This window comes from Oryzias latipes, chromosome 5 (assembly GCF_002234675.1).
Source record: "Oryzias latipes chromosome 5, ASM223467v1".
Classification (NCBI taxonomy): domain Eukaryota; kingdom Metazoa; phylum Chordata; class Actinopteri; order Beloniformes; family Adrianichthyidae; genus Oryzias; species Oryzias latipes.
Window position 1 is genome coordinate 27584038 of NC_019863.2, and position 23986 is coordinate 27608023.

The 23986-nt window shown below is 42.2% G+C and overlaps 1 protein-coding gene across 7 annotated transcripts in view; it reads left to right on the plus strand.

Moving 5' to 3' along the window:
* Positions 1 to 23986, plus strand: part of LOC101174586 (low-density lipoprotein receptor-related protein 1) — a 118190-nt gene that overhangs the window by 92198 nt on the left and 2006 nt on the right. The window contains exons 42-88 of one of the 7 annotated variants that reach the window (XM_020703484.2): positions 1461 to 1650; positions 1734 to 1938; positions 2052 to 2244; positions 3537 to 3662; positions 3753 to 3881; positions 4164 to 4283; positions 5054 to 5167; positions 5250 to 5399; positions 5660 to 5782; positions 5865 to 5984; positions 6087 to 6215; positions 6318 to 6440; positions 6516 to 6656; positions 7437 to 7624; positions 7709 to 7892; positions 7969 to 8054; positions 9124 to 9243; positions 9328 to 9515; positions 9689 to 9894; positions 9973 to 10161; positions 10245 to 10393; positions 10469 to 10562; positions 10646 to 10762; positions 10837 to 10956; positions 11940 to 12062; positions 12204 to 12329; positions 13282 to 13398; positions 13967 to 14073; positions 14159 to 14291; positions 14373 to 14495; positions 14577 to 14699; positions 16942 to 17082; positions 17162 to 17299; positions 17375 to 17494; positions 19762 to 20027; positions 20110 to 20291; positions 20401 to 20507; positions 20573 to 20692; positions 20783 to 20959; positions 21040 to 21180; positions 21263 to 21436; positions 22383 to 22544; positions 22639 to 22822; positions 22906 to 23013; positions 23095 to 23168; positions 23240 to 23333; positions 23465 to 23503. In XM_020703484.2, coding sequence (XP_020559143.2) covers positions 1461 to 1650; positions 1734 to 1938; positions 2052 to 2244; positions 3537 to 3662; positions 3753 to 3881; positions 4164 to 4283; positions 5054 to 5167; positions 5250 to 5399; positions 5660 to 5782; positions 5865 to 5984; positions 6087 to 6215; positions 6318 to 6440; positions 6516 to 6656; positions 7437 to 7624; positions 7709 to 7892; positions 7969 to 8054; positions 9124 to 9243; positions 9328 to 9515; positions 9689 to 9894; positions 9973 to 10161; positions 10245 to 10393; positions 10469 to 10562; positions 10646 to 10762; positions 10837 to 10956; positions 11940 to 12062; positions 12204 to 12329; positions 13282 to 13398; positions 13967 to 14073; positions 14159 to 14291; positions 14373 to 14495; positions 14577 to 14699; positions 16942 to 17082; positions 17162 to 17299; positions 17375 to 17494; positions 19762 to 20027; positions 20110 to 20291; positions 20401 to 20507; positions 20573 to 20692; positions 20783 to 20959; positions 21040 to 21180; positions 21263 to 21436; positions 22383 to 22544; positions 22639 to 22822; positions 22906 to 23013; positions 23095 to 23168; positions 23240 to 23333; positions 23465 to 23503 — 6583 coding nt within the window. The remainder of the gene's footprint in view (positions 1 to 1460; positions 1651 to 1733; positions 1939 to 2051; positions 2245 to 3536; positions 3663 to 3752; positions 3882 to 4163; positions 4284 to 5053; positions 5168 to 5249; positions 5400 to 5659; positions 5783 to 5864; positions 5985 to 6086; positions 6216 to 6317; positions 6441 to 6515; positions 6657 to 7436; positions 7625 to 7708; positions 7893 to 7968; positions 8055 to 9123; positions 9244 to 9327; positions 9516 to 9688; positions 9895 to 9972; positions 10162 to 10244; positions 10394 to 10468; positions 10563 to 10645; positions 10763 to 10836; positions 10957 to 11939; positions 12063 to 12203; positions 12330 to 13281; positions 13399 to 13966; positions 14074 to 14158; positions 14292 to 14372; positions 14496 to 14576; positions 14700 to 16941; positions 17083 to 17161; positions 17300 to 17374; positions 17495 to 19761; positions 20028 to 20109; positions 20292 to 20400; positions 20508 to 20572; positions 20693 to 20782; positions 20960 to 21039; positions 21181 to 21262; positions 21437 to 22382; positions 22545 to 22638; positions 22823 to 22905; positions 23014 to 23094; positions 23169 to 23239; positions 23334 to 23464; positions 23504 to 23986) is intronic. The other 6 variants (XM_020703487.2, XM_020703486.2, XM_020703485.2 and 3 more) reach the window with 6 other exon arrangements.

Below are 23986 nucleotides of genomic sequence, written 5' to 3' on the forward strand. Positions count from 1 at the left end.
CCCCTCTGGACTCTTGTAAGGTCAAGTGTCGACTGAGACCTGCAGACTGCGGTTTCCTGTCAGCTCAGAGCAGCCAGCATATCCTCAGGACATCCCAATCAGGAACATAGAGGTCCATTATCCACATTCCTTTTGGTTGCAGGAGAAGAATCTTTTGAGCAGTGTAGCTGGGGCACAGAGAGATGACGCTTTCAGAGTGAAAGTAGATGCAAAAAGTAAAGGGACAGTGAACTCTGGACTGAATGTGACAGAGAATGCAGCGATGGGCTGGACGACTTTGCGTGGGAGGGCCTAATGAGGCCCTGCATAAGTCTCTCCAAGTGTCACTGTTTTGGCTTCTTTTTTTTTACAATAATCTGTACATAATTACGTACACATTCCTCTCGCACAAATATTTGACCCTGACGATTTTAACACACAAAAACAGAGATTGAAGCAGTGTTTGTCTTCAAATTCTGGGTAATTATTGACTCTCTGCCCTAAGGCTGAACCGCAGTCACACCTACAGCAGATAACCACCATAAAATCAATGCTGGCATAACCAGCAAGTGCAATTATGAACGGAGATCATCTGTTTAAGTCCTAAAGTCAGATTTATTTAAAAAAAATAGCCATAGCTGAGGTCAGCATTAACGTGACCACAGGGCTAAATAAACAAGAGGAGTTTGCTTCCAGAGTTTTCAACTCATTACCAACATTAAAGGAAGAGGAAATGAAGGAGAATGGATTTCATCTCGAGCTCCATTGATTTGTGCTGTTGGTTGATTAAGGTGTGAGAAGCTGAGTGCCGAGGCTGCACTTTCGGTTAGCTTTTTTTGGGTTTAGTTGCGTGAAGAGGATAACAAGGACTGGGGATGCTTCGGAGATGTGGAGGACGACCTCTTTGTGATGAAGGGAGGTCATGTGCAGTTTGCAGGAAAAGATCAGAGTTTCAACCCATTAAAAAAAATAAGGTCCTTTAGCCGTTTCTTTCAGTCGCAGTGTGTTTCCATGAGGGCTGTGTGCTGTACAGTGTGTGTGTGTGTCACCTCTGAGCGGCAGAGCAGCTGCTCCCTGTCTGCAGAACTTTTTGTTCCTCCATCTCGGCTGATTCTTGTGTGTCTTCTGACCTCCTCACAACCCTATACTAGTTTTAAGGCTGTGGAGGAAAGAGAAAGCTCTTACTTTTCATCTGCTAATGAGACAGTACTTTGAAGAAAAGAAAAAAAAAGACATGCCAATCCATGACTTTTTTTTTTTACTATTCTGAATGTATAAGCCTTGAATCACACAGTGTTCTGTTATTAATACCAAGCTGTTAAGTCCAGAGCTCTGATTCTGCTGCCACGCAGTCGTCAGTAAACACTGCGCCGCTGCCAGAGGCTTTGCCCTTGGCCTTTTAGCACGGCATCGGCACTGATGTCCTTTCCTTCCCTCCTTTTCATCCTCTCTGACATCCTTCTTGTATTTTTTTTCCTCAGATGTGGGCTCAGTGGAGGGGTTGGCATACCACAGGGGCTGGGATATGTTATACTGGACCAGCTACACCACTTCAACTATCACCCGTCACACTGTGGATCAGAGTCGCTGGGGGGCCGTTGACCGGCACACTGTGGTCACCATGTCTGGAGACGATCACCCGAGAGCTTTTGCCCTCGACGAGTGTCAAAGGTTAGAGCTGATTGGGTTTTTGGCTGCACCCATCGCCCCATTTTTCTCCATTTTCACATGAGTGCTTGCTCCTCATCCTGCAGCCTGATGTTCTGGACCAACTGGAACGAGCAGTCTCCCAGCATCATGCGCGCCACACTGACCGGTGCCAACGTGCTGGTGATCATCGGCACAGACATCAAAACCCCTAATGGCCTGGCTATAGACCACCGCGCTGAAAAACTGTATTTCTCTGACGCCACTCTGGACAAGATTGAGCGGTGCGAGTATGACGGCAGCCGGCGCTATGTGAGTGTCAACTTTCACCCAAAATGGCTCCAAAAGTTGTTAAATTGACTCCTAAAGCTGGCATTTCTCAAAATCCCACTGCCATGATTACAAGACGTTGCTTCCCCCTGCAGGTGGTGCTGAAAAATGAGCCGGTCCACCCATTTGGGCTGGCCGTGTACGGAGATTACATTTTCTGGACGGACTGGGTCAGGAGAGCTGTGCTACGAGCCGACAAATACACAGGAGCGGACATGAAAGGGCTGCGTGCCGACATACCCCAGCAGCCCATGGGAATCATTGCAGTGGCCAATGATACCAACAGCTGTAAGTTTTTACCACCAGTTTTAAAGCTTTGTGGGATTTTCCTTCATAAATCATCTCATTTTGGATCAGTGAACAAATATCCAAGATTTGTTGTGAATTTTAAAATAGTTTGCTGCAACATTTTTAAACAAATTCCTTCCAGGACAAAGTTTTGAAAAACCCAGCTAAAGACAATATTGTTCGTCTCTTCTTCTGATTTCCTTTACCGTACTTAATATCCTACTGAGATCATGCCGGTTAAATGCCTGCTGGAACAGCTGCAAATTCTATTTAGATTGAGCCTCCAAGATTTACGGATCCAACCAGAGCAGACCTGCAGGAACATTCATGCAAGTCTCTCTTTGCATGAATGGATCAGTATCAAATTTATATTAGGGTTGTTCAAAAGCAGCATGGATTGAGCCTATGTGCACAATGATGACATGAATTTATAGAATCTAATAAAAACAGTATCATGTTTGAAATGCGGATAGAAGCGAAACTGGAAAAATGTTGTTTTTTTTTGTGTCAAGTTCCTGTAAATGTATTCTAAGTAAGTAGCTTTCTTACACAATCCAAAACCCTTATTCATAGGTTATTTTGTGTTGCCCTTTAGGTGTGAATGTGTGGGGTTGTCTCTGTGATGGTCTGGGGAATTGTCCAGGGGAACCCCATCTACAGTAGCTGTGATGGGTTCCAGCATCCCAAACAACACGATTAGTTAATGATTGTTTAGGGGTCTTTATGTAATTTAAAGTGAATTTAATAACTGAGGTAGTGAATTAAAAAAGTGAACTTTAACATACTACTTTAGACCACTTTGTTTTATGAATCCTATCTTTAATATGCTTGCTATCTGATTGAAACATTTGTTAGATTTCAAAATCTGTTTTTTTGGGGTCATTTTATTGTAAAGGAGTAAAATTAATTTAAGGGGAAAAAACAGGTAAAAATAATCAAAACATAAGAAAAAGAAATAAAAAATTGAGGCAGTGGGGGTAAAAATCGCCTTTTTTTTGGGTGGAGGGGTCACCTGAGGGAGACTCCTAAATATAATTTATAATATAAAGATTATCATACAGGAGTGGAACATTTTGGAACAAAGCTTTATGGGAGGGTCATCTTGGGGGGGGCACTATAGTTTAGGTGGGGAAGAAACGGTTTGAGTGATATAATGATGAACGTGTGAAATTGTCGGTAAATAAGCCATAAAATAAACATGTTTTTCTTCTCTCTTGTGATCTCCTTTCTTGCTGAAACTTTTGATCAAAAGGAACAAACAGGTGTGTGTGGTTAACCTTCTGTCTGCACAGGTGAGTTCTCCCAGTGTCGCGTCAACAATGGTGGATGTCAGGACCTCTGCCTGCTGACCTCGGAGGGAAGAGTCAATTGCAGCTGCCGTGGTGACCGGAAGCTGTTGGACGACAACTCCTGCATTGGTAGAGCTGACATGTCTGCACAGAGGAGCATTTAAGTGTCTCATCAGGCTTTGAGTTAGATGCGTGAACCGTTTTACTGTCGTGCTTCAGCCCTCAACACCACATGTCACTACATCGATGAGTTTGAGTGCGGAAACGGAGACTGCATCAACTACACCCTGACCTGTGACGGCATGGCCCACTGCAAGGACAAGTCTGATGAGAAACAGTCCTACTGTGGTAAGTGCAGAATGTTTCCTGTCTTCCAGAACACTTTCAATCTCATTTTTTAATATAAGTTCGCTTCCTTCCACTCCCTTTCAAGCAATATTTATTAATATGCCTAATTATCCTAAGTTTGATTAGTTACTGTATGAATGTATAACTGATGATTGTATTGCTTTTGTGTATCATTTCTATTTGATTGCTTGAAATAAACCATTTCAAATAAAAAAAAATAAAAAAATCAAATTTTTCTGGAGGTTTGTAATTGGAGCCCATGCTGTCTGTCTGCTTTCTCAGCCAACCGCCTATGCAAGAAGGGCTATAGACGATGTGTAAATGGCCGCTGTGTGGGGCACGGCTCCTGGTGCAACGGGCAGGACGACTGTGGAGACAACTCAGATGAGCTTTTCTGTAACAGTGAGTCATGTTGTGCATTTTAGAAGCTCATTGCTTATTTACGTCCATCCTGTTGTTGTGCAACTCTGCCAGGAAAAGTATTCTGTCTGCACAGAAATACATGAACGTCTGCAGATTTCTAGAATTGATTGTGTTTAAGAAGGTTTTAGCTTTTTGGGATCAGGCTCTTTTGACATTTTAGGAGCTACGAACTTCTTTTTTAAGAGAAAATAGTAATGTGATTAGAAATAAATCAAATTTTGCTTTGATTTCATGAAAAAAAGCTTAGTAAAAAGAAAGAAAATATTAAATTTAGCTAAGAAAAATATATTTACTCTTTCCCAATGTTTGGAAGCATCTCAGAAAGAGAGTAAGAAAATAATGAGTTCCTTTTCAAAAGACATACTTCCTAAGCTCAAATCCTTTGAGTTTAAAGACCCACTCCGGGGAAAATCAGGTTTTTGGTGTTTTAACATGATCTTGTGACATCTTTCTGATGATGAAAGGTCAAGAAACTTAAGCTTAAAATGTCATTTTTGAATATTTGTTTATACAAATTATTGTGAATCCGGACCAGAAACAAAAAACAGCATAATCTTATCTAGAAGACCACTAGGAACACTTTTACAATAAATCAAAAGACGATCGGAGTGGGACTTTAAATGTATTCAACGAGAAAGTATCGGTAATAGCTTTTTGAGCTGCTGCAGACCTCGTTTGCACAGAAATTTGTGTATCCTACAAATAAAACAGGTCAGAAAATCTCTAACATTTGTGTTCGGGTTTGTCAGCCACACTTTGCACAGCTGATCAGTTCCAGTGCAGAGACGGAAGCTGCATCTCCAACTCCAGCAAGTGCAACCAGAAACTAGACTGCGATGATGCCAGTGATGAAATGAACTGCCGTAAGTGGAAACCATCCGTTCAACCAGAATAATAAAATATTACAAGTTGCTCAGTGAACTTTATGGCTCTCTTTTTATAAAGCTGCCACCGACTGTTCCAGTTACTTCCTCCTGGGAGTGAAGGGAGTTGTGTTTCAGAAGTGTGAGTTCACCACCCTCTGCTACGCGCCCTCCTGGCAGTGCGATGGAGCCAACGACTGCGGAGACTTCTCAGATGAAAGGAATTGCCCAGGTTGTGCTAATTGCTTCTTTCGCCTGACTGTACATGCAGCAATAGGGGGAACAGGAAAGGTGAAATTGTTTTTTCACACATGGATTAGAGCTAAAGAACCAATTTAGATCATGACAGAAGGTACTGAGATGGAAACAGAGAATGTGATAATCCGTTAAAATTTGATTTATGGGGTAATTCTGCTTGGAAAACCTCCTGATGCTTGGTTTCCTTTTTCGTTTTTTTCTATTAAACCTGTTGCTTTTCATTTGGTCCATCAGGTAGCGGGAAAACAAAGTGTCCCACGCCTTTCTTCGCCTGTCCCAGCGGCCGCTGCATTCCCATGAGCTGGACGTGTGACAAGGACAATGACTGTGAGAACGGGGAAGACGAAGCTCACTGCGGTAAGGACACCAAGGATCTAAAAATGCGGGAACCATTTGGCTGTTTAGCTGCTGGAATTTGCTTTGTTACTCTCTGCTCCAGCAGACAAGTTCTGCTCAGCCTCCCAGTTTGAGTGTGCAAACCATCGCTGCATTCCCAGTCGCTGGGTGTGTGATGGAGCCGACGACTGCGGTGACAACTCAGATGAAGGCAGCAAGTGCAGTTGAGTGTTTAACACACAGAAAATTGGATGTATTTAAATGGAAAAAAAGGCTTTATAGGATCTTTTATTAATGATATAAACCAAAACCCTTTTTTCCCCAGAAAATAAAACCTGCAGTCCTGATGCATTCCAGTGTCCTGGCTCGAACACGTGCATCCCACAACGTTGGAAGTGCGATGGTGACAAAGACTGTTCTGATGGAGCGGACGAGAGTGTCCGGGCCGGCTGTTGTAAGAGCAACCGCACATGCTCAAAATGTTTGGAGTATGCCTGAGCATGAGCAAGATTCACTGCTCTGCAAAGCACAAAACATGTTTATCTCTCTGTTTCAGTCTTCAACGACACGTGCAGCGCCAACGAGTTCATGTGCCAGAACCGTCAGTGCATTCCTAAGCACTTCGTGTGTGACCATGACAACGACTGCAGCGACGGCTCAGACGAGTCTCCAGAGTGTGGTTAGTGGAGTCGTGAAGTCTTCAGACCCCCTTTGGTTCTCCTTAAATGAAAGTAAAAGCTGTTTTTCATTTCAGAGTATCCTTCGTGCCGGCCCTCTGAGTTCCGCTGTGACAACGGCCGCTGCCTCAGTCAGGCGTCATGGGAGTGTGACGGCGAGTTTGACTGTCATGACCATTCGGATGAAGCACCAAAGAACCCGCGCTGCACCGGCGCAGGTCAAACATGCAGATCTGCTTTATGGTTTTGTCCAAACCCTAATTTAGAAAACTTAACAAATTCCTGGACATAAATGCCTTTTCTTCATGTTTTCATTAAAATATTGATCAGTCTACGACCACAAAACACAGTTTAAGTTGTTTTTATAGTCTAATTACATTTTCATGTTAGTTTTAAAAGAAATTTTATGTTTTTAAATTAATATTTCATATTATTTGTAAAATGTTTTTTTTTTAAAACAACTTCCCTTTGATGTTTAACATATTTGATTTCAGTCACATTTACAGCATTATTAGCTATGTTCACCATATTTAGAGTTTCTAGTTTCAGTTAATGAAATCCCTGCTAGTTCTTATAGAGGAACTCCTCAGTGCCATAGTTTTTAAAAAATAAAGACTAAAATTATATATGATTGGCTCTTTCAAAAGGTTTATTTCCAAAAATGACATAATTTTCTTCTTTCATGTCTTTTGTTTTGTTTTTTCATGGAAAAATTTACGTTTTATTATTTCTAACTTGTACCTGTTTATTGTTTTTTTAAAATAGCACTTTTTGACTTTTCTATGTCCAGTTTAATGCATTAGATTTGTAGAGGGGAAACATAATTAGGATTCACTCGTTAGCCATTAAAGTTAATTAAACATAAAATAAATTAAGCCCTTTACAAGCTGCTGTTATCTCTCTCCACTGAAATCCTTAAATGAGGCTTTAACTTTCCTAAACACTGATGACATTTTCTCCTTTTTCTTATCTCTTCATTTCGTTCTTTCATTAAACAGAGAAAAAATGCAACAACACGGGGTATGCCTGCAAAAACGGGAACTGCATCAACGACACGCTGCTCTGTGACCATAAGGACGACTGCGGAGACGGCTCTGACGAGCTGAACTGCTTCATCAACGAGTGCCTGAACAGCAAACTGAGCGGCTGCTCCCAGCTCTGTGAAGACCTAAAGATTGGCTTCAAGGTAAGTGAACATCATGGACTGAAGGTGATGGTGAGCTGCTGTGGTTGTTGCTTCACCGGGTTCCTTTTTTCTTAACCCTCACAGTGCAGATGCCATCCCGGTTTCCGTTTGAAGGACGACGGAAAGACGTGCGTGGACATAGATGAGTGCACAACGGTTTACCCCTGCACTCAGCGCTGCATCAACACACATGGCAGCTTCCACTGCTTGTGTGTGGAAGGTTTCCAGCTCAGTCCGCAGAACCCAACGATATGCAAATCCATTTCTGGTGAATACCATGACTTAATAACAACTCAGCACAGTGTTAGGGCTAAATCCACTCATGTCAGATGTTTTTTTTGCAGATGAAGAGCCATTCCTTATCTTTGCCAACCGCTATTACCTGAGAAAGCTTAACTTGGATGGGTCCAACTACACACTACTTAAACAGGTGAGTCCCGTTAGCCCACCTAAAATCCTGTTAACCTCTCGAGACCCAAGCTCTTGTTTGATATGACTTTTTTTTACTTAGTAGTCATAGGGTCCCAGGTAATCAGAGTTCACTACAGTGGTAATAAATAGGATGTCCTCGTATGTGGATGCCAGGTCTCAAGAGGTTAAAGACCCATTCCAATAAATATTGTGTTTTTTGTGTTTTTAATATGTTTTTGTTGCATTTATTTGATAAACTCTAAAAACAGCCAGCAGCCTTCTAGACTGTTGTTGTCTCATCGCCTTGTTTGTTTTAGCTAAACCTCTCCTAATCAAACAATCATTAGAGCCTGAAAAATGTCAGAATCTGTTCCTGCGACCGATTAAAATACAATAACATCATATTAACTGGACTAAATGGGTTTTAAAATATAGAGGAATTATACAAATGCTCCATAAAAAGACAGGAATGTGATCTAATTACAGCATGAGTCAGGGACAGGTTTTCTTTCATGCTGCAAATTAGCAGTAAAACTGGCGTTTCATAAATTAATTACACCTATTGCTACATTAAGAGGAAACTGTAACAAACTTTTATGATTTTTTAAAACCCACTCTGATGAAAATTGTGTTTTTATCACATTCTTGTGGCTCTTTTCTCATAATGGAGGGACATATTTAAAGAAAATTCATCTTAAAATTGGATTTCTTTACAGAATTTTATTATATTCAAATAGTTGTGAATCAGGAGCAGACAAAAAAAGAAAAAGAGCTTCTTTGTTGACAATACACTGGGTGGGCCGCCACCTCCTTGCTCCTAGCTCCTAGCAAGGGAGAGGGGGAGGGGGGGTCACTTTGCGCCAGCGGTACCGCCCACAACTCAGAGGTGAATTTCTAACTACTCCCACTCTGCAGAAACTACATCCTAGAAAACAACCGTCTTTTTGATTTGGGTTTACAACGGCATAATCCCAATTAAAAGACCACTGAGAAAAAAAATTGATCAAAAGATGATCAGAGTTGGACTTTAAATGTCCCTACATGTGTTCACCTGTACCCAAACTGATGTTGCTGCTTCTCTTTAACAGGGCTTAAACAATGCCGTAGCTCTGGACTTCGACTATCATCAACAGATGATTTATTGGACAGACGTGAACACACAAGGCAGCATGATCCGACGCATGCACATCAACGGCAGCAATGTTCAGGTCAGCGTGGCGTCAGTCTGATTATTGAGGATATGAGATGGTAAAGTTATCTTAAGTGGAAATAGTTTAATTCTATCCCCCCAGGTTCTTCATCGCACCTTACTCAGCAACCCTGACGGTCTGGCAGTTGACTGGATTGGAGGGAACCTGTATTGGTGCGACAAAGGGCGGGACACCATAGAGGTGTCGAAGCTGAACGGAGCTTACCGGACCGTTCTGATCAACAACGGCCTGAAAGAGCCCCGTGCTGTGGCTGTGGACGTCCGCTACGGGTAAGAATCATACCCCAGAAATGTTGGTTCAAACTTTTCAAGCAATACGTTTGGAGATCCAGCGGAGAAGAACATCATTAGTGGTCCTTAGGTTGGATTGTTGGGAAACAGCAACAGTTGGCAAATGTTTCAAACAACCACTAAGCCTGTTAAACACAGAATGCCCCCGGCAGATACTTGTATTGGACTGACTGGGGGGACAACGCCCATATCGGGAGGATTGGGATGGATGGGACCAACAGGAGTGTCATCATACAGGACAACATCACCTGGCCCAATGGTTTGACCCTGGATTTTGTAAATGACCGGATCTACTGGGCTGATGCCCGTGAGGACTACATCGCATTTGCCAGCCTGGATGGAACCAACAGACACACAGGTGCCAAACAGAACTAGAACCGCATCTTTTGAGCTTTTCCTACTGTTGTTGCTAACCTGTTATGCTTGCCGGTTGTAGTTCTGGCTGAGGACATCCCCCACATCTTTGCCATGACTCTGTTCGAAGAGTACATCTACTGGACAGATTGGGAAACAAAGTCAATCAACAGAGCTCATAAGACACTTGGTACCAATAAGACTATGCTCATCAGCACCCTGCACAGACCCATGGACATCCACATTTACCACCCGTACCGTCAGCCTCGAGGTGCCAACAAACGCCCTCACTGATCGCTGGTCAAGCATTTTTGTATTTTGTTAGATCACACTTCATTCTTTTTGTTTCTATAGTGGAAGATCACCCATGCCAGATAAACAATGGCGGCTGCAGTAACCTATGTTTGCTGTCACCTGGAGGGGGCTACAAGTGCGCCTGCCCCACTAACTTTTACCTCTCTGCCGATGGAAAACACTGTTTATCCAACTGCACTGCCAGTCAGGTGAGCCACCCTGGGACTGATAAATCTGCCCTCAACAGGTCATACAATGTTAAAATCCTTCTTTCTCTCTTTCAGTTTGTTTGCAAAAATGACAAGTGCATCCCGTTTTGGTGGAAGTGTGACACAGAAGATGACTGCGGGGATCGCTCGGATGAACCTGCAGACTGTCGTGCGTAATGAAACATGTTTCATTGGTGTGAATTTGTTGATTTTATCATAACCTAAATATTGCTTGACTTGTAATCCCTTTAGCTGAGTTCAAGTGCAGACCGGGGCAGTTCCAGTGTGGCTCAGGTATCTGCACGAACCCAGCCTACATCTGTGATGGAGACAATGACTGTCAGGATAACTCGGATGAGGCCAACTGCGGTACTTACAAATGCTCAATCTAAGTATTACAAAAAAGTACTATTTCTTACTAACTACAATTTAATAATTTTCAGACATCCATGTGTGCCTGCCCAGTCAGTTCAAGTGTTCCCATCCAAGTCGCTGCATCCCAGGCATTTTCCGTTGCAATGGCCAGGACAACTGCGGCGATGGAGAGGATGAAAAAGACTGTCGTACGTTTCCCTAACAGATTTTTCCATTCACAGTCTGGAAGCATCAGCAATGTTTATTTCCAGTAAATTTACATGAGGTGGCGTAAATTAAAAATGATTGTGATGCTTGTGAGGACAAATATGAGCCTTTAAAAATGTGAATTGATGTGAGTGCGGGTCAGAAGGCTGTATTTAAAAACAGAAACTTTCAGAGAAATACCCAATTGCAACTTTCTAAAATTCTCTTAACTTTTTGTCTGTAGTTTATCTTAAATCAAATATGTTACAAACTATAGGTTTTAAAGGTGGATTCAAGTATTTTATTGTTCAGCTTAATCAATAAGAACATTTTAATTTATCAAATCCATTGTTTGACAATTTTCTGTATTTTTTAGATTAAAAAACAATTTTTCTACAAAGTTTTTATGTAAAAACCCAGAATTTCTAAATATAAGCTAAGTTATTGTTCAGTTTAAATCATTAGACATCTGAAAATTGCTTTACATAACCAATTAAAGTCAGTTTTAGATTAGATTATTGTCAAATAAATCAACTTTTATCAAACGTTCATGACTTTTATATCATAATCAATCAGAAATTGTGATCTTGTGAATTGAATTTATTCTATATTTTAGCAGTGATACACAGCCCAGATGCATTCAATTCAACTTTATCCAAAAAAGAGGAACCTAGCTAGTTGTTGTCAACTCTTATCAAACATGTCACTGGTCACTGTTTGCACATAATGTATGTTATATTCTAAAGAACAAACATTGTGTGCAGGATATCTGTTTACACCCAGATCTCCTCTTTCCATTATGGTGTTTCTTGAAGCAGAGCTAATAGCTTGTTCATGTTTTATTTTAACTATATTGATTCTTTGTGAGTTCACTCTCCACAAAGAAACAAACACATTAAAGCCCTGTAGTCTTTCTGACATTAGAAGTTTATAGTTGAGCTGTGAAGTAAATGCTGGGATTTTTTTTTTTGCACTTTTCTTGCAGCTGAAGTCACTTGTGCCCCGAACCAGTTCAAGTGCACCATCAGTAAGCGCTGCATCCCACGGGTTTGGGTGTGTGACCGTGACAATGACTGTGTGGACGGATCGGATGAGCCTGCCAACTGCAGTAAGAGAAGCATTTTCATTACTACGCCAAACCGAACGTCGTCTTTGGAAAAGATAAAAGTTTAATTTACTGCATGAGAATGTCCGGATGTGATCAGACATTTTGATAGAAACCTAATCCATTTGATCTTCCTTGCTGCAGCTCAGATGACTTGTGGTGTGGATGAATTCCGCTGTAAAGACTCAGGCCGCTGCATTCCTGCACTCTGGAAATGTGACGGCGAGGCAGACTGTGGGGACGCTTCCGATGAACCCAAGGAGGAGTGTGGTAAGGAGAGGGCTCCTTCTCCAACAAGCTGGGTCCAGCTCTAGTCTGAGCCCAGATCCTGATTTAGCAGCACTTCTTTGTGCCGGCTCCTGGGTCTCAAAGCAGGTTACAAGCACCAAGTCTTTGCTGGTCTAAGAACTATTTACGTAGACCCACTCTAAAGAAAACTGTGTTTTTGGTGTTTTAAAATTCTTTGTGGCATTTTTGTCATGATGGAGGACATGTAAAAAAATGAATCTTAACCCATGAGAACCCATGGTGACTTTAGTGTAAGAAAAAAATGTCAGAAATGGATTCTGTGGTCCACTTGGTTTGTGGTAAAATACACATAATTTTATTTCTAAGAAAAAAGGGGTCTAACATTGCACTTCTGAGTATTTCTTCATTCAAACTGTGATGAATCAGGAGCAGATGGAAAATGCTGTTTAAAACACAGCTTATTTGTGATGTAGAAAATATGCTGGGTGGGCCACGAATTCCCTGCTCCGCTCTGCAATGAGAAGGGGAAGGGGGGCGTGGTTGTTCAACAACCCAGAGGTCAAATGTTAACTAACTGCTGTCGCTCTGCAAAACTGTGTCACGACAGTTTTTTTATTTTGGCTGTAAACAGCATAATCATAATCAAAATACCACTGGAACGTTTTTAAAATAGATCAAAAGGAGATCGGAGTGGGACTTTATCAGTTGAGATTGATATAACTAAAGAAAAGCGACAAAAAACTAAAACAATTTTAAAGCAGAGACACAAAATTGGTTTGAGAAGAAACCCATTTATAAAGTCTGGACTTGGTAATAAATTCGAAGGGGCCTATTGGACAAAGCCTACCTTCAGATGAAGTTCTTATACGGCAACCAATAGAACTAGCTAAGCACCAAACTAGCACCAGCTCCTCTTTGGTGGAAAAAGAAGAGGTGGTTTAAACTACAGTGTAACTCTCCTCCTAATGTGCAGACGAGCGGACCTGTGAGCCCTACCAGTTCCGGTGTAAAAACAACCGCTGTGTTCCCGGCCGCTGGCAGTGTGACTACGACAACGACTGTGGGGACAATTCCGATGAAGACGGATGCAGTAGGTTTCCTCTGTGTTCTCTGTCCATGGATGGGATGTCACAGCTCCTGATCCAACTCAAACACAGCTCTAGAAACCTCAAACACTGTTTAGTCTCAGGCCACATTCCACTCTTTCATGTTTACTCAAGAGATTTGATTTCTTTTCATCTAATGAGTTCCATTTCCACATCTCACATCATCTCGTGTCTGTTTTGCATTTCACACTGCCCGGTTACAGTGGGTCAGAGGTAGGTTGTTTAGATCACCCCACCTCGTCCAGTCTTCTTGCTTACCTGGCCTTTTATTTATTCTGCAAGCTTTGTCCTCCTTTTTCTAATCCTACCTACTCCTCTAGCTCCTCCACACAGAGTGTTTGGTTCCCAGTTCTGTGCCCATTCAAACCTGCCTACAGTGTGATTTATCTGTTTTATTTTATTTATGTGTGCATAGCTTTCCGCAGTAGCACCACCTGTTTTTTCTCCTGTTTTGCTTTCCTTGCATCTCTTCCTGCTCTTTCCCTCTACTTTCTTTTTATTTTTTTTCAAATCTTCAGCCACGTCTCTGAGCTCACTGTTGTCTGTTCTCAGTGCCTCGAAAGTGCTCAGAGAGCGAGTTTGCCTGCACCAACGGCCGCTGCATTGCTGGCCGCTGGAAGTGCGATGGGGACCACGATTGTGCTGATGGTTCCGATGAGGTACCACTCGACCCCCCCCTTCGCTTCCTCTGTCTGATTCAGCCACCAGGGAGACTTATACATGACATCCTGTGTTTTACTGTAGAATGGGTGTGATGTGAAATGTGCGGGCGATGAGTTCCAGTGCAAAAACGGCCATTGCATCCCCATCCGCTGGCGCTGCGATGCTGATGCTGACTGCATTGACGGCAGCGACGAGGACAGATGCGAAAATGGCGGTGAGAAAATAAGATACTCGGCTCCTTTGCTCCTTACAGATTACAGCTGTAGATCTAACGTCTCCTTTTCCTTAAATTTAGTGGATAGACACTGCCCTCATGGTGAGTTCCAATGCAACAACACTCTTTGTAAGCCCCTCGGCTGGAGGTGTGACGGAGAAGACGACTGTGGAGATAACTCTGACGAGAACCCTGAGGAGTGTGGTGAGAATAACCAGAAATATCTTCACACCTTTCCTCGTGTTGTGTCATCTGTCTTCCTTAATGATCTTCTCTGTCCTTTAGTTCAATTTCAGTGCCCCCCCACAAGGCAGTTTCGCTGTTATAATGACCGAGTGTGCCTGCCCTTAACCAAACGCTGTGACGGTGTGAACAACTGTGGGGACAACAGCGACGAAATCAACTGCCGTGAGTTTCAAGTTTGAGTTTATTTATTTATATGGTGCCATAACATGACTGCAGTCAAACAGGGCACCGTACAGTGGTATCTCAAAACTATTAAAACAGTAAAAAAGTTAAAACAACTAAAAGTAAAATAGGGAAGTATAAAATAAGTCACATTGTAAAACAAGGACACTAGCAAGTCCAACTAAAATAAAAAGCAGTCGCAGTGCCGAGTCTCATGCTGTGTCAAGAGCCTGGCCATAAAAATCGTATTTATACTTTCCCCTTTATCACTTCTCACATTGTTTTTTTCAAATTTCTATCAAAACTAGTGATAAAAGTCAAAATTGTATTATTAGATAACAAATTATTACGCTATAAATTAGGGATGGGTAAACAGTAGCCCAGGGGCCAGTTTCTGCCCATTAAACTAGTTATTCTAGCCAAACTGAAAAAAAATTACATTGATAATCAAAATTAATGTTTTTTTTTCCTGTAATTCTGGTATATACCTGTAGATCAGGGGTCGGGAACCTATGGCTCGCGAGCCATATATGGCTCTTTTGATGGTCACATGTGGCTCGCAGACAAATCTTTAATTTTACTTTTTTTCATTAGACCAGTCCTTTTCGGGCGCGATGCGATGCCAGAGGCGCGCAGTAGTAGCGGTGCTTGGAGAAAAAACTATCAGTTTACTATTATCTATTTCACAGAGTTTGTACCACCCGGAAACCTGTGAATTGCCGTGCCTAAAACTGCGCGCTCTCGTCTCTGAGAAAGAGCTCGCAGATGCGGGGACGGGATGTGTGAGGAAGAAAGCAGAGGGTGGGGGTGAGGGGTTGTGGGGACAGGCTGCAGGTGAATCGCGCAGGGATTGTAAAAACGTAAAACCCAATGCCTGTCACTCACTGCAGCGTGTGAGTGTGTGTTTGGCTCCAGGTCTGCATGTGATCAGTCTGTCTCACATCTACAGAACATTCAGACCTAAGATCACGTTTAAAGTCTCAACGCCTGCATGAAGCAGAAACTCACCACGTATCAACCAGACTAGACCATCAACAAAACTACCACGAGAAATACTCATCATTTATTAGCAACAGCATAACAATGTTATTAAAAAGGATCCACAGACTTATTGTACTTTAAAAATGTTGAAATTACATCAAATGCACACATTCACTTATATATATATATATTTAGTTTTAAAAATATTGTCGCGGACTGAGTTTAACTTGGCTGTCGGGCCGCGTTAAAAGTTCTGGGGTTCATTGAAGGCATCAAGCAGAGATCTGATTGGCTCTCAGTTCTGTCGCTCAGCCTGTTGTTAGGTAATTTGGACCAATGGGGTTCAGCTATGGGCCGAATAAGGAAAATGGGAGGGCTGGAGCGGGAGCAGGTGAATATAAAGTTGGGAGAAGCGCTCTCGTCTCGGCAGGAGAGATTCAGGAGTTGATGAATTAGTTGTATGGCGTTTGTTGCGGTCTACAGTAACCAGAATAAAGAACTTTAAAAGAGGTTAAGTCTCCGTGCCTCAGTGTGGGAAAGAGACACTACATTATTGTATGGCTCTTTCGAAATTACATTTAAAAATATTTGGCGTTTATGGCTCTCTCGGCCAAAAAAGTTCCCGACCCCTGCTGTAGATGGTCACTACAAATACACTGACCTTTATTGAAGTGCATACAGTTATTTCTGTATTCCTGTGGAACAGTAAAATGTTTCGGACATTCATGTGCGATTTCTGAGTCAGACGTCACATGAACGCAGCATTTCTTTAAGTTTACATTTTTCCCAGATGGACCTCAATACGTTGGTGTAATTGGCACGAAAATGAGAAAAAAAGTTTTGAAATAAAAATGTTGAAATGTTTTGTTTTAAAATATAAATATAAATATCTATCAAAATGAAAGTATGTTTTGGTCCAGATTCCATGTTATTTCTCTCTCTTATGAGGTGGATTACTAAAACACTCCGCGTATTTGCTCCTCGAGTCCTTCTGTCAAAATTTAGTCCTCTTTGTGGCCCACAAGTCAAAAAGTTTGCCCACCCCCTACCTACTATAAACTAACTAACAGAAATCATTTATTTGCCTCAAAAATGAACTACTTCAAAGCTAAATTGTTCCATGGATTTGAAAAATCAGTTTTGAATATCCAAGTGAAGACAATTGTCTTAAACCCAATGAAAAATAAATCAATAAACCTTGTTTAATTTCCTTGGTTGTAGGTCCCCTGTGTTGGTTTAACCCTCCCCTTTTCTCTCCCAGCAGCAGCCAGTCCCACACCCGTTTGTCAGAAGAACGAGTTCCAGTGCTCCAGCGGCCACTGCATCAGCTCTGCTCTGCGCTGCAACTACTTCAACGACTGCGACGACTACGGCTCGGATGAAATCAGCTGTCAAAAGAAAGGTCTGTTTATGAAAGCACTGCATCCTTTTCTGGGGGAGGCTGTCAGAGTGACGGCTTGCTGCCTGTTTCACGCCTGCAGACACAGTCCTGAACGACTGCAGCAGCAACAGGACGTTGTGCGGCGATGGAGACGAAGCGCACTGCGTGATGAATGGCACTGACTCCTTCTGCTCCTGCAAACCAGGCTTCCAGTCCAACGGAAAAAACCGATGCGAAGGTGTGGCTTTCTCTTCTTTTTCTCTAAAGTTGCTTAAACCTTTTAGAATCTTTCACTGCGTGTTTTGTGATGCAGATAAGAACGAGTGTCAGCAGTTTGGAGTGTGCTCCCACATCTGCAACAACACCAAGGGTTCCTACATGTGTACCTGCCACAAGCCCTTCACCAAGCACAATCACACCTGCAAGACGGATTGTGAGTACACCTGACCTGATGGGGTTGTGCATGCAAACGTCGTCAACCTTTGCTTAAGTAGTTCAGTGATAAAGATACATGTTGAAAAATCAATCTAATACTGAGGGTAGGGCTGCAAGATATGAGGAAAACTTGCGATATGCGATATTAGTGATCAATATTGCGATAACGATAAATTTGCGGTAAATAAACAAATAGAAAAATAAACAAAAACATCATTCCCATTTCATTGCAACAGTTTAAAAATTATACTCCAAATGACCCTCATCGACATGGGGGACAAACGTCAGGGTGGCTAACCCTGGTCCTCAAGAGCCTCAACCCTGTCTGTTTTCCAATTCTCCCTAGACTGCTCGATAATGATAACCAAAATCAGGTGTGTTCAGTCAATCAGGATGTGAAATCACTTGAGTCAGCCAATCAACAGCAAGCTGGTTAAGGAGAGCTGGAAAACAGGCAGGGTTGAGGCTCCTCAGGACCAGGGTTAACATAATAGGCCTCCATCTGATTGGTCAACAATGGGAAGGCGTCCATCTGATTGGTCAAAGCATAAAGGGATTTATTTGATTCGTTAAATGCTTCAAGCTGCTAGAAGATTGTTTTAACACATTTTGGGTTTGCGATTTATTGCGATATTCGCCGTCTTTTGCGATATGCATATTGCAGAGCTGGACATTGCGATAACGATAAATTTGCGGTATATTGTGCAGGCCTAACTGAGGGAATTAAGAAACTTATGTAATTTAAAAGGTATAAAATCGATCCCTTCCTCTCATGCTCTCTACTGTCTGCCTTTATGTACATGTGATGCAAACACAGATTCACAAGCTTGCTTCTACCAAGTTGGGTCAGTTACCATTGGCTGACGATGAACCACAGCACTTCAAACAATCAATTAAAATGACAAACTTTCCAAACTAATACTAATACTAAGAATAAAACAGCTTAAAAGACCCAAAAAACATGGTTTTAGTGTTTGAAATTGTTATTTCAAAGATATTTTGTTTTGTTGCTTAAAATGAAAAGTGCCACTAAGAAAGTTTCTCTTAAAAGCCATTTTCATTTTTAGCTTTAAGCGGCTAATGAGAAATAAATATCTAGATTGTATCCCTTTAGGGAAAAGAATTGGTTTGTATCACATTGCCACAAACTTGATTAAATCTTTTACATATTGAATCGTGGACCATGTATCAAGATTCGTATCAAATCATGTGGGAGGGAAACAGACACGCCCATAGTATTAAAGGCTTGTCAATATTCCATATATGCTGTCAGCATATTGTTTATAAAAGCAAAGAAACGTGTTTACCTCTGCACCCTGAGAACAGGATCCAACAAGTTTACCAATAGTGTAATTATTAAACATTATAATAATAATAAAAATAAAAAATAACACTAAAGAGGACATAAGTGGTTTAGTGGTTCATTTCAAGCATTGATTGTAGACAATGCAACACAAAATCACACAGATACATCAAACTCATTGCAGAAATAATGAAACGTATTGATTTTTTTTTTAAATTAGCGTAAATGTAAAAAGAAAAAAACTGTAATTACTTTGTAATCAGAATTAGAGATTCTTGCAATTATGCATACAATACACACTTAGGTCACATTAAATTCATTTAATATGATTTTCTTCTGAAGTCAAGTAGATTTTGATTTATTCCGTAAAAAGGAGTGGTAAAAAGTGAAATTATATAATCCCCTCCTACTGAATTATTTCATGTTAGATTTTTGCATAGTTGTCATAATTCGGTTTTGATAAGATAAAGTGCAGATTTGAGCATGTATTCAGTGGGCCCTTGCTATACCCTTTTTCACCTTTCAAAGTTTTGCAGATTTTCTTTTGTTGTGCATTTTTACATGCTTTTGTAACAACAGCACATTGTGTTCTGCTTCCTGATTGTCTCTAGAATGTGTTAATCAACATTCTCTGTGCTGTGTCTCCTGTACAGAATGTGTTCAATTTGCCAAATTTACATAAATCTACAATTGCGAGCATATCTTTGGTTTAATTCTATAATACTAGTCTTGTTTTCTATTAAGGTTGGAACTTTGAGAGAGTTTAAATGAGAGAAAAAAGTATTCAAATGCTATGGTCTGTCTAAGAAAAGTGTATAAAGTGGGTAGTGAAGTTTTTTTTTTACAGCCTTTAAACATGTAACATTTTTGTAAAAAATAAAGATGACCACTTGACGTTTTTTACGGGTCACAGGTTATGTTTAGAATGTGATTCCGTAAACATCGTTTGCTGTCATCTCCAGCTCAGAGACATTTGTACATCGCCGATGACAATGAAATCCGCAGCCTGGACCCGTCTGTGTCAAACTGGCGCTACGAGCAGATCTTCCAGGGCGATGCCAACGTGCGCATTGATGCCATGGACCTCCATGTGAAGACCAATCGCATTTACTGGACCAACTGGCACACAAGGCGCATTTCTTCCTATGATTTGCCTTCGTCCTCTACGTCCTCCCAAAACAGCAACCGAAACAGGCGCCAAAGTGACACCAGGGTCACCAATCTGGATGTGAGTTTGTACAGTCCTGACATGACAGCAAAAGTAGACGAGTGGAAGAACACATCACCTTTATTTTCAAATATATCCTTAGATTCCTGATCTGAAGATGCCTCGGGGCATTGCTGTGGACTGGGTGGCAGGAAACCTGTACTGGACTGACTCTGGCAGAGATGTGATAGAGGTTGCTCAGATGAGCGGTGGACGCCATCGCAAAACCCTGATCTCCGGCATGATTGATGAACCTCATTCTATTGTAGTGGATCCCCAGAGAGGGTAAGTGAGAAACATCCAGAATTTGGAGGAATTTGGAAAAGAAGCACAAGTGATGGAAATAAAATCAAAGGAAAGGCCTATAGAAATGAAGGTTTTGCTACTTCTTCAGGAAAATGTACTGGACGGATTGGGGTAACCACCCCAAGATTGAAACAGCCGCTATGGATGGGACCATGAGGGAGACCCTCGTTGAAAAAAACATACAGTGGCCAACAGGTAAAACATACACCTTATAATAACCAACTCTAAGCATTCCCTAACTGTATTCTCTGCTGCTGTAGGTCTGGCGGTGGACTACTTCAATGAGCGTCTGTACTGGGCTGATGCTAAGCTCTCCTTGATCTGCAGCGTGAGGCTGAATGGCAGTGATGCGGTTGTAGCTGTAAACGGGGTTAAAAACAGTTGAGTAGCGGAAAATCCTCCTGAGGCTGATGCCGGCATTAGTGCACATCACTCAGGCCTCAGCTGGTGTTCTATGGCTTTCTGTGCAGACCTCCATCACCCCTTCAGCATTGACGTCTTTGAGGACTACATCTACGGCGTCACCTACATCAACAACCACGTCTTCCGAGTGAACAAATTTGGTAAAGGCCTAGTAGAAGACCTGACGACTGGACTTAACCATGCCACAGATGTGGTGTTGTACAACCGTTATAAACAACCTGAAGGTAAGAGACAATAAATCAAAAGCCAAATGTTGAAAGAGGGGAAACTCTTTCCTAATAGTCGGCCTTTTTTCCTCTGTCAGTGACAAACCCCTGTGACAGGAAGAAATGTGAGTGGCTCTGTCTGCTGAGCCCCAGTGGACCAGTCTGCACCTGTGCCAACGGACGCACGCTGGACAACGGCACATGTGTGGAGCTGCCTGCTCCCACGTTGTCTCCTGTCTGTGAGTGAACATGCAGAAATGAGAGTTCATGCCCAAACAAACGCCCGGTCCTGCAGTGTCACTGACACTTGGTCTCCCACAGCTCCTCCCAGCGGTCCCTGTTCAATCCAGTGCATGAACGGCGGCAGCTGTTTTCTAAACGCCCACAAACAACCCAAATGTCGCTGCCAGCCCAACTTTGGAGGCGAGCGATGTGAGGTCGATCAATGCATGGACTACTGCAAGAATGGCGGGACGTGCACACCCTCTCCCAGAGGTATCTTCATTTTTGATTAGGTTTGTTTTAGTGGTAATACTTGGGGATGAGACCATTTGGAGTTTTTCCAGTGCCACACCAGTACTTATGAAACGGATATGGTGCTTCAAACATGAAAACACTCACCTGCCTACTTGTTTAGCTTTGTAGGAAAATTCTTAAATATCCTCTTTACAAGTTTCCACAAATCAGCCATTTTTTTTTTGTTAAATCTCCATTCTTTGTAAATTACTTGCAGCCAGTTTAAAATTTCTTTGTACTCTAGGTTTTGTGTAGGACACATTAAAATGTGATGTAGCTTTTCCTATAACCGGCAAACTGGAGGCTAAGAACAGAACACCAACTTTAGCCTCATCCGACTTTTACGATGTGGCAGATAAATACTATAAAATAAAATGATATCATAAAAATGGTATTTTCTACATAACAATAATAATGATAAATTTAAATCGACAGGAAACAATACTGTATCAGCAGCATCCTTGTAAAACCTGAGTCTGTTGCTGTGCAGACCTAGGTTTGTGACTATGTGAATCTAAATTTATTTTATTTCGAAGTCAAACTCTCGTCTTCTGTTGCCTAACTGGCTGTTTTCTGCCCAAAGATATTTTCCAAAAACCTTTTGCATTATGGTAGCTTTGGGCTTTTCATTTAGCAGTCGGAGCAGCTGCTTATAAAGGTATCAAGCGTATTTAATACCTGACTAAGGCAAAAGGCTTGACATGCGTCAAAGAGAAAGTCAAAGAATCCAGTAGTTTTTCAAAATAAAACTTCCCTCATTCAACAAAGCAGACATAATGTAAGTTACCAAATGTATTTTTGTCTGCGGTCTGCTACCAAGTAACCCAGGGACTGGTTCTGGATTGGAAACCCATGTCCTATAACACTGCAAATGCTCTCTCCCTTATTGTGCCTTCTTCTCTCGCTTGTGTTCATTCCTCCACAGGCTTCCCTACCTGCCGATGCCGGATCGGCTTCACTGGGCCAAAATGTAACCTGCATACGTGTCGAGATAACTGTAAGAATGGAGGAAATTGCACAGTCAGTCCAGGAAACCAGCCTACCTGTCACTGCCCTGCAGACTTCCTTGGTGACCAGTGCCAGTACAGTGAGTTTCCCTTTGTTTTTTAAAGTCTTGAAAAATTGTTACAGGTTCCGAAAGGAGGGGAAGTAACATATTTGTTGTGTGTCTCTGCGAGCAGGAAGCTGTGAAGGCTACTGCCTGAACAAAGGAACATGCCTGCAGAGGGATAACGGCTCCATGGTGTGCCGCTGCCCACCGCAGTTCACCGGTAGCACATGCGAGATCGACAGGTGTCACTACTGTCGAGACGGTACCTGCATCCCCAGCGATGGACTTTCCTCCACAGGGGAGGTCACCTGTCGGTAGGAGTGCTTACCGAGACATCAGACACCTCATGCGGTCGTCAAATATTTTTATATTGGTGCTTAATTTCGGTTCTCCACAGGTGCAAAAATGGCAGAATCCAGCCAAGCTGTTACACATGTGACACAAATGGATACTGTGCCAATGGCCAGTGTTTTATGAATCTCAGTACTCGATTACCAGAATGCAGGTAGGGGGGCGGGGCTTATCTCTCCATGTTGGCAGTCTTAAAATCTGCTGCAGAGTCTAATCTATTTGTGTCGGTGTGAAGATGCTCACCTGGCTGGTCCGGGTATCGATGTGAATCTGTGGCCAGCAGCAGCGAGAGCTCAAGCTCAGGTGGACGTAAGTTATTATTTGGACTAAAAACTCAGAAACTGAATTGAATAAAGTTCTGACTGTGGTTGTGCGTGCAGGGACAGCCTCCATTGTGGTGACAGTGATGATACTGTTGCTGCTGGTTCTCCTGGGAGTGGGAGCTCTGCTGTGGTACAGAAGACGAATGAAAGGGTGAGTGACAGTCTGAGGAATCTTTGATTTCAGCCTGCTTCCTCTTTCCTCCTCTTCCTTTGTTTCCTTCTCCTCCTGTCAGTTTTCACTGTTACTCTCCTCTCTGTAATGAGATTTCTTCTGCTTCTCAGATCTAGCCGGCCTGGAAAAACCGGCTCCAGACGCTTGCGGTAATGGTTGCAGGGTTACATTTCCTTCCTCCATCCTGTCTCTCAGTTTCTCACTTTGATGGCCTCTCTGCTCTCGATCATGAGTCTTGGATGCTGTGTAGTGTCTGGTCCTGTGCTCAGTGTTTGCTCCATTTCTCCTACTGTCTCTGGGAGCTGTGGGTCATCCCACCTTTACAGTTTCTAGATCAGCTCCTGAGCAGATCTATTGAAGCCGTGCATTGAATAGATCTGTTTAAGTATCTGCTTTAGGCGTGTCATTATTGTCCATCTTATTGTGCAGCAATACGTCCTCAAAGGGAGATTCTGAGAGTCCAACAGCAAACTCAGATTAAAGATAAAACCCCAAAAAATCCAGGATTTCTTAGATCCAGTTACTATTACTAGTACATGTGGTGCAACATGAACAAGCAGCCCTGGCCCTCTGGGTCTGGACTGCATGACTGCTGGGTTTGTGTCTGTTGCGGCTCAGCCCAGATGGAGGCG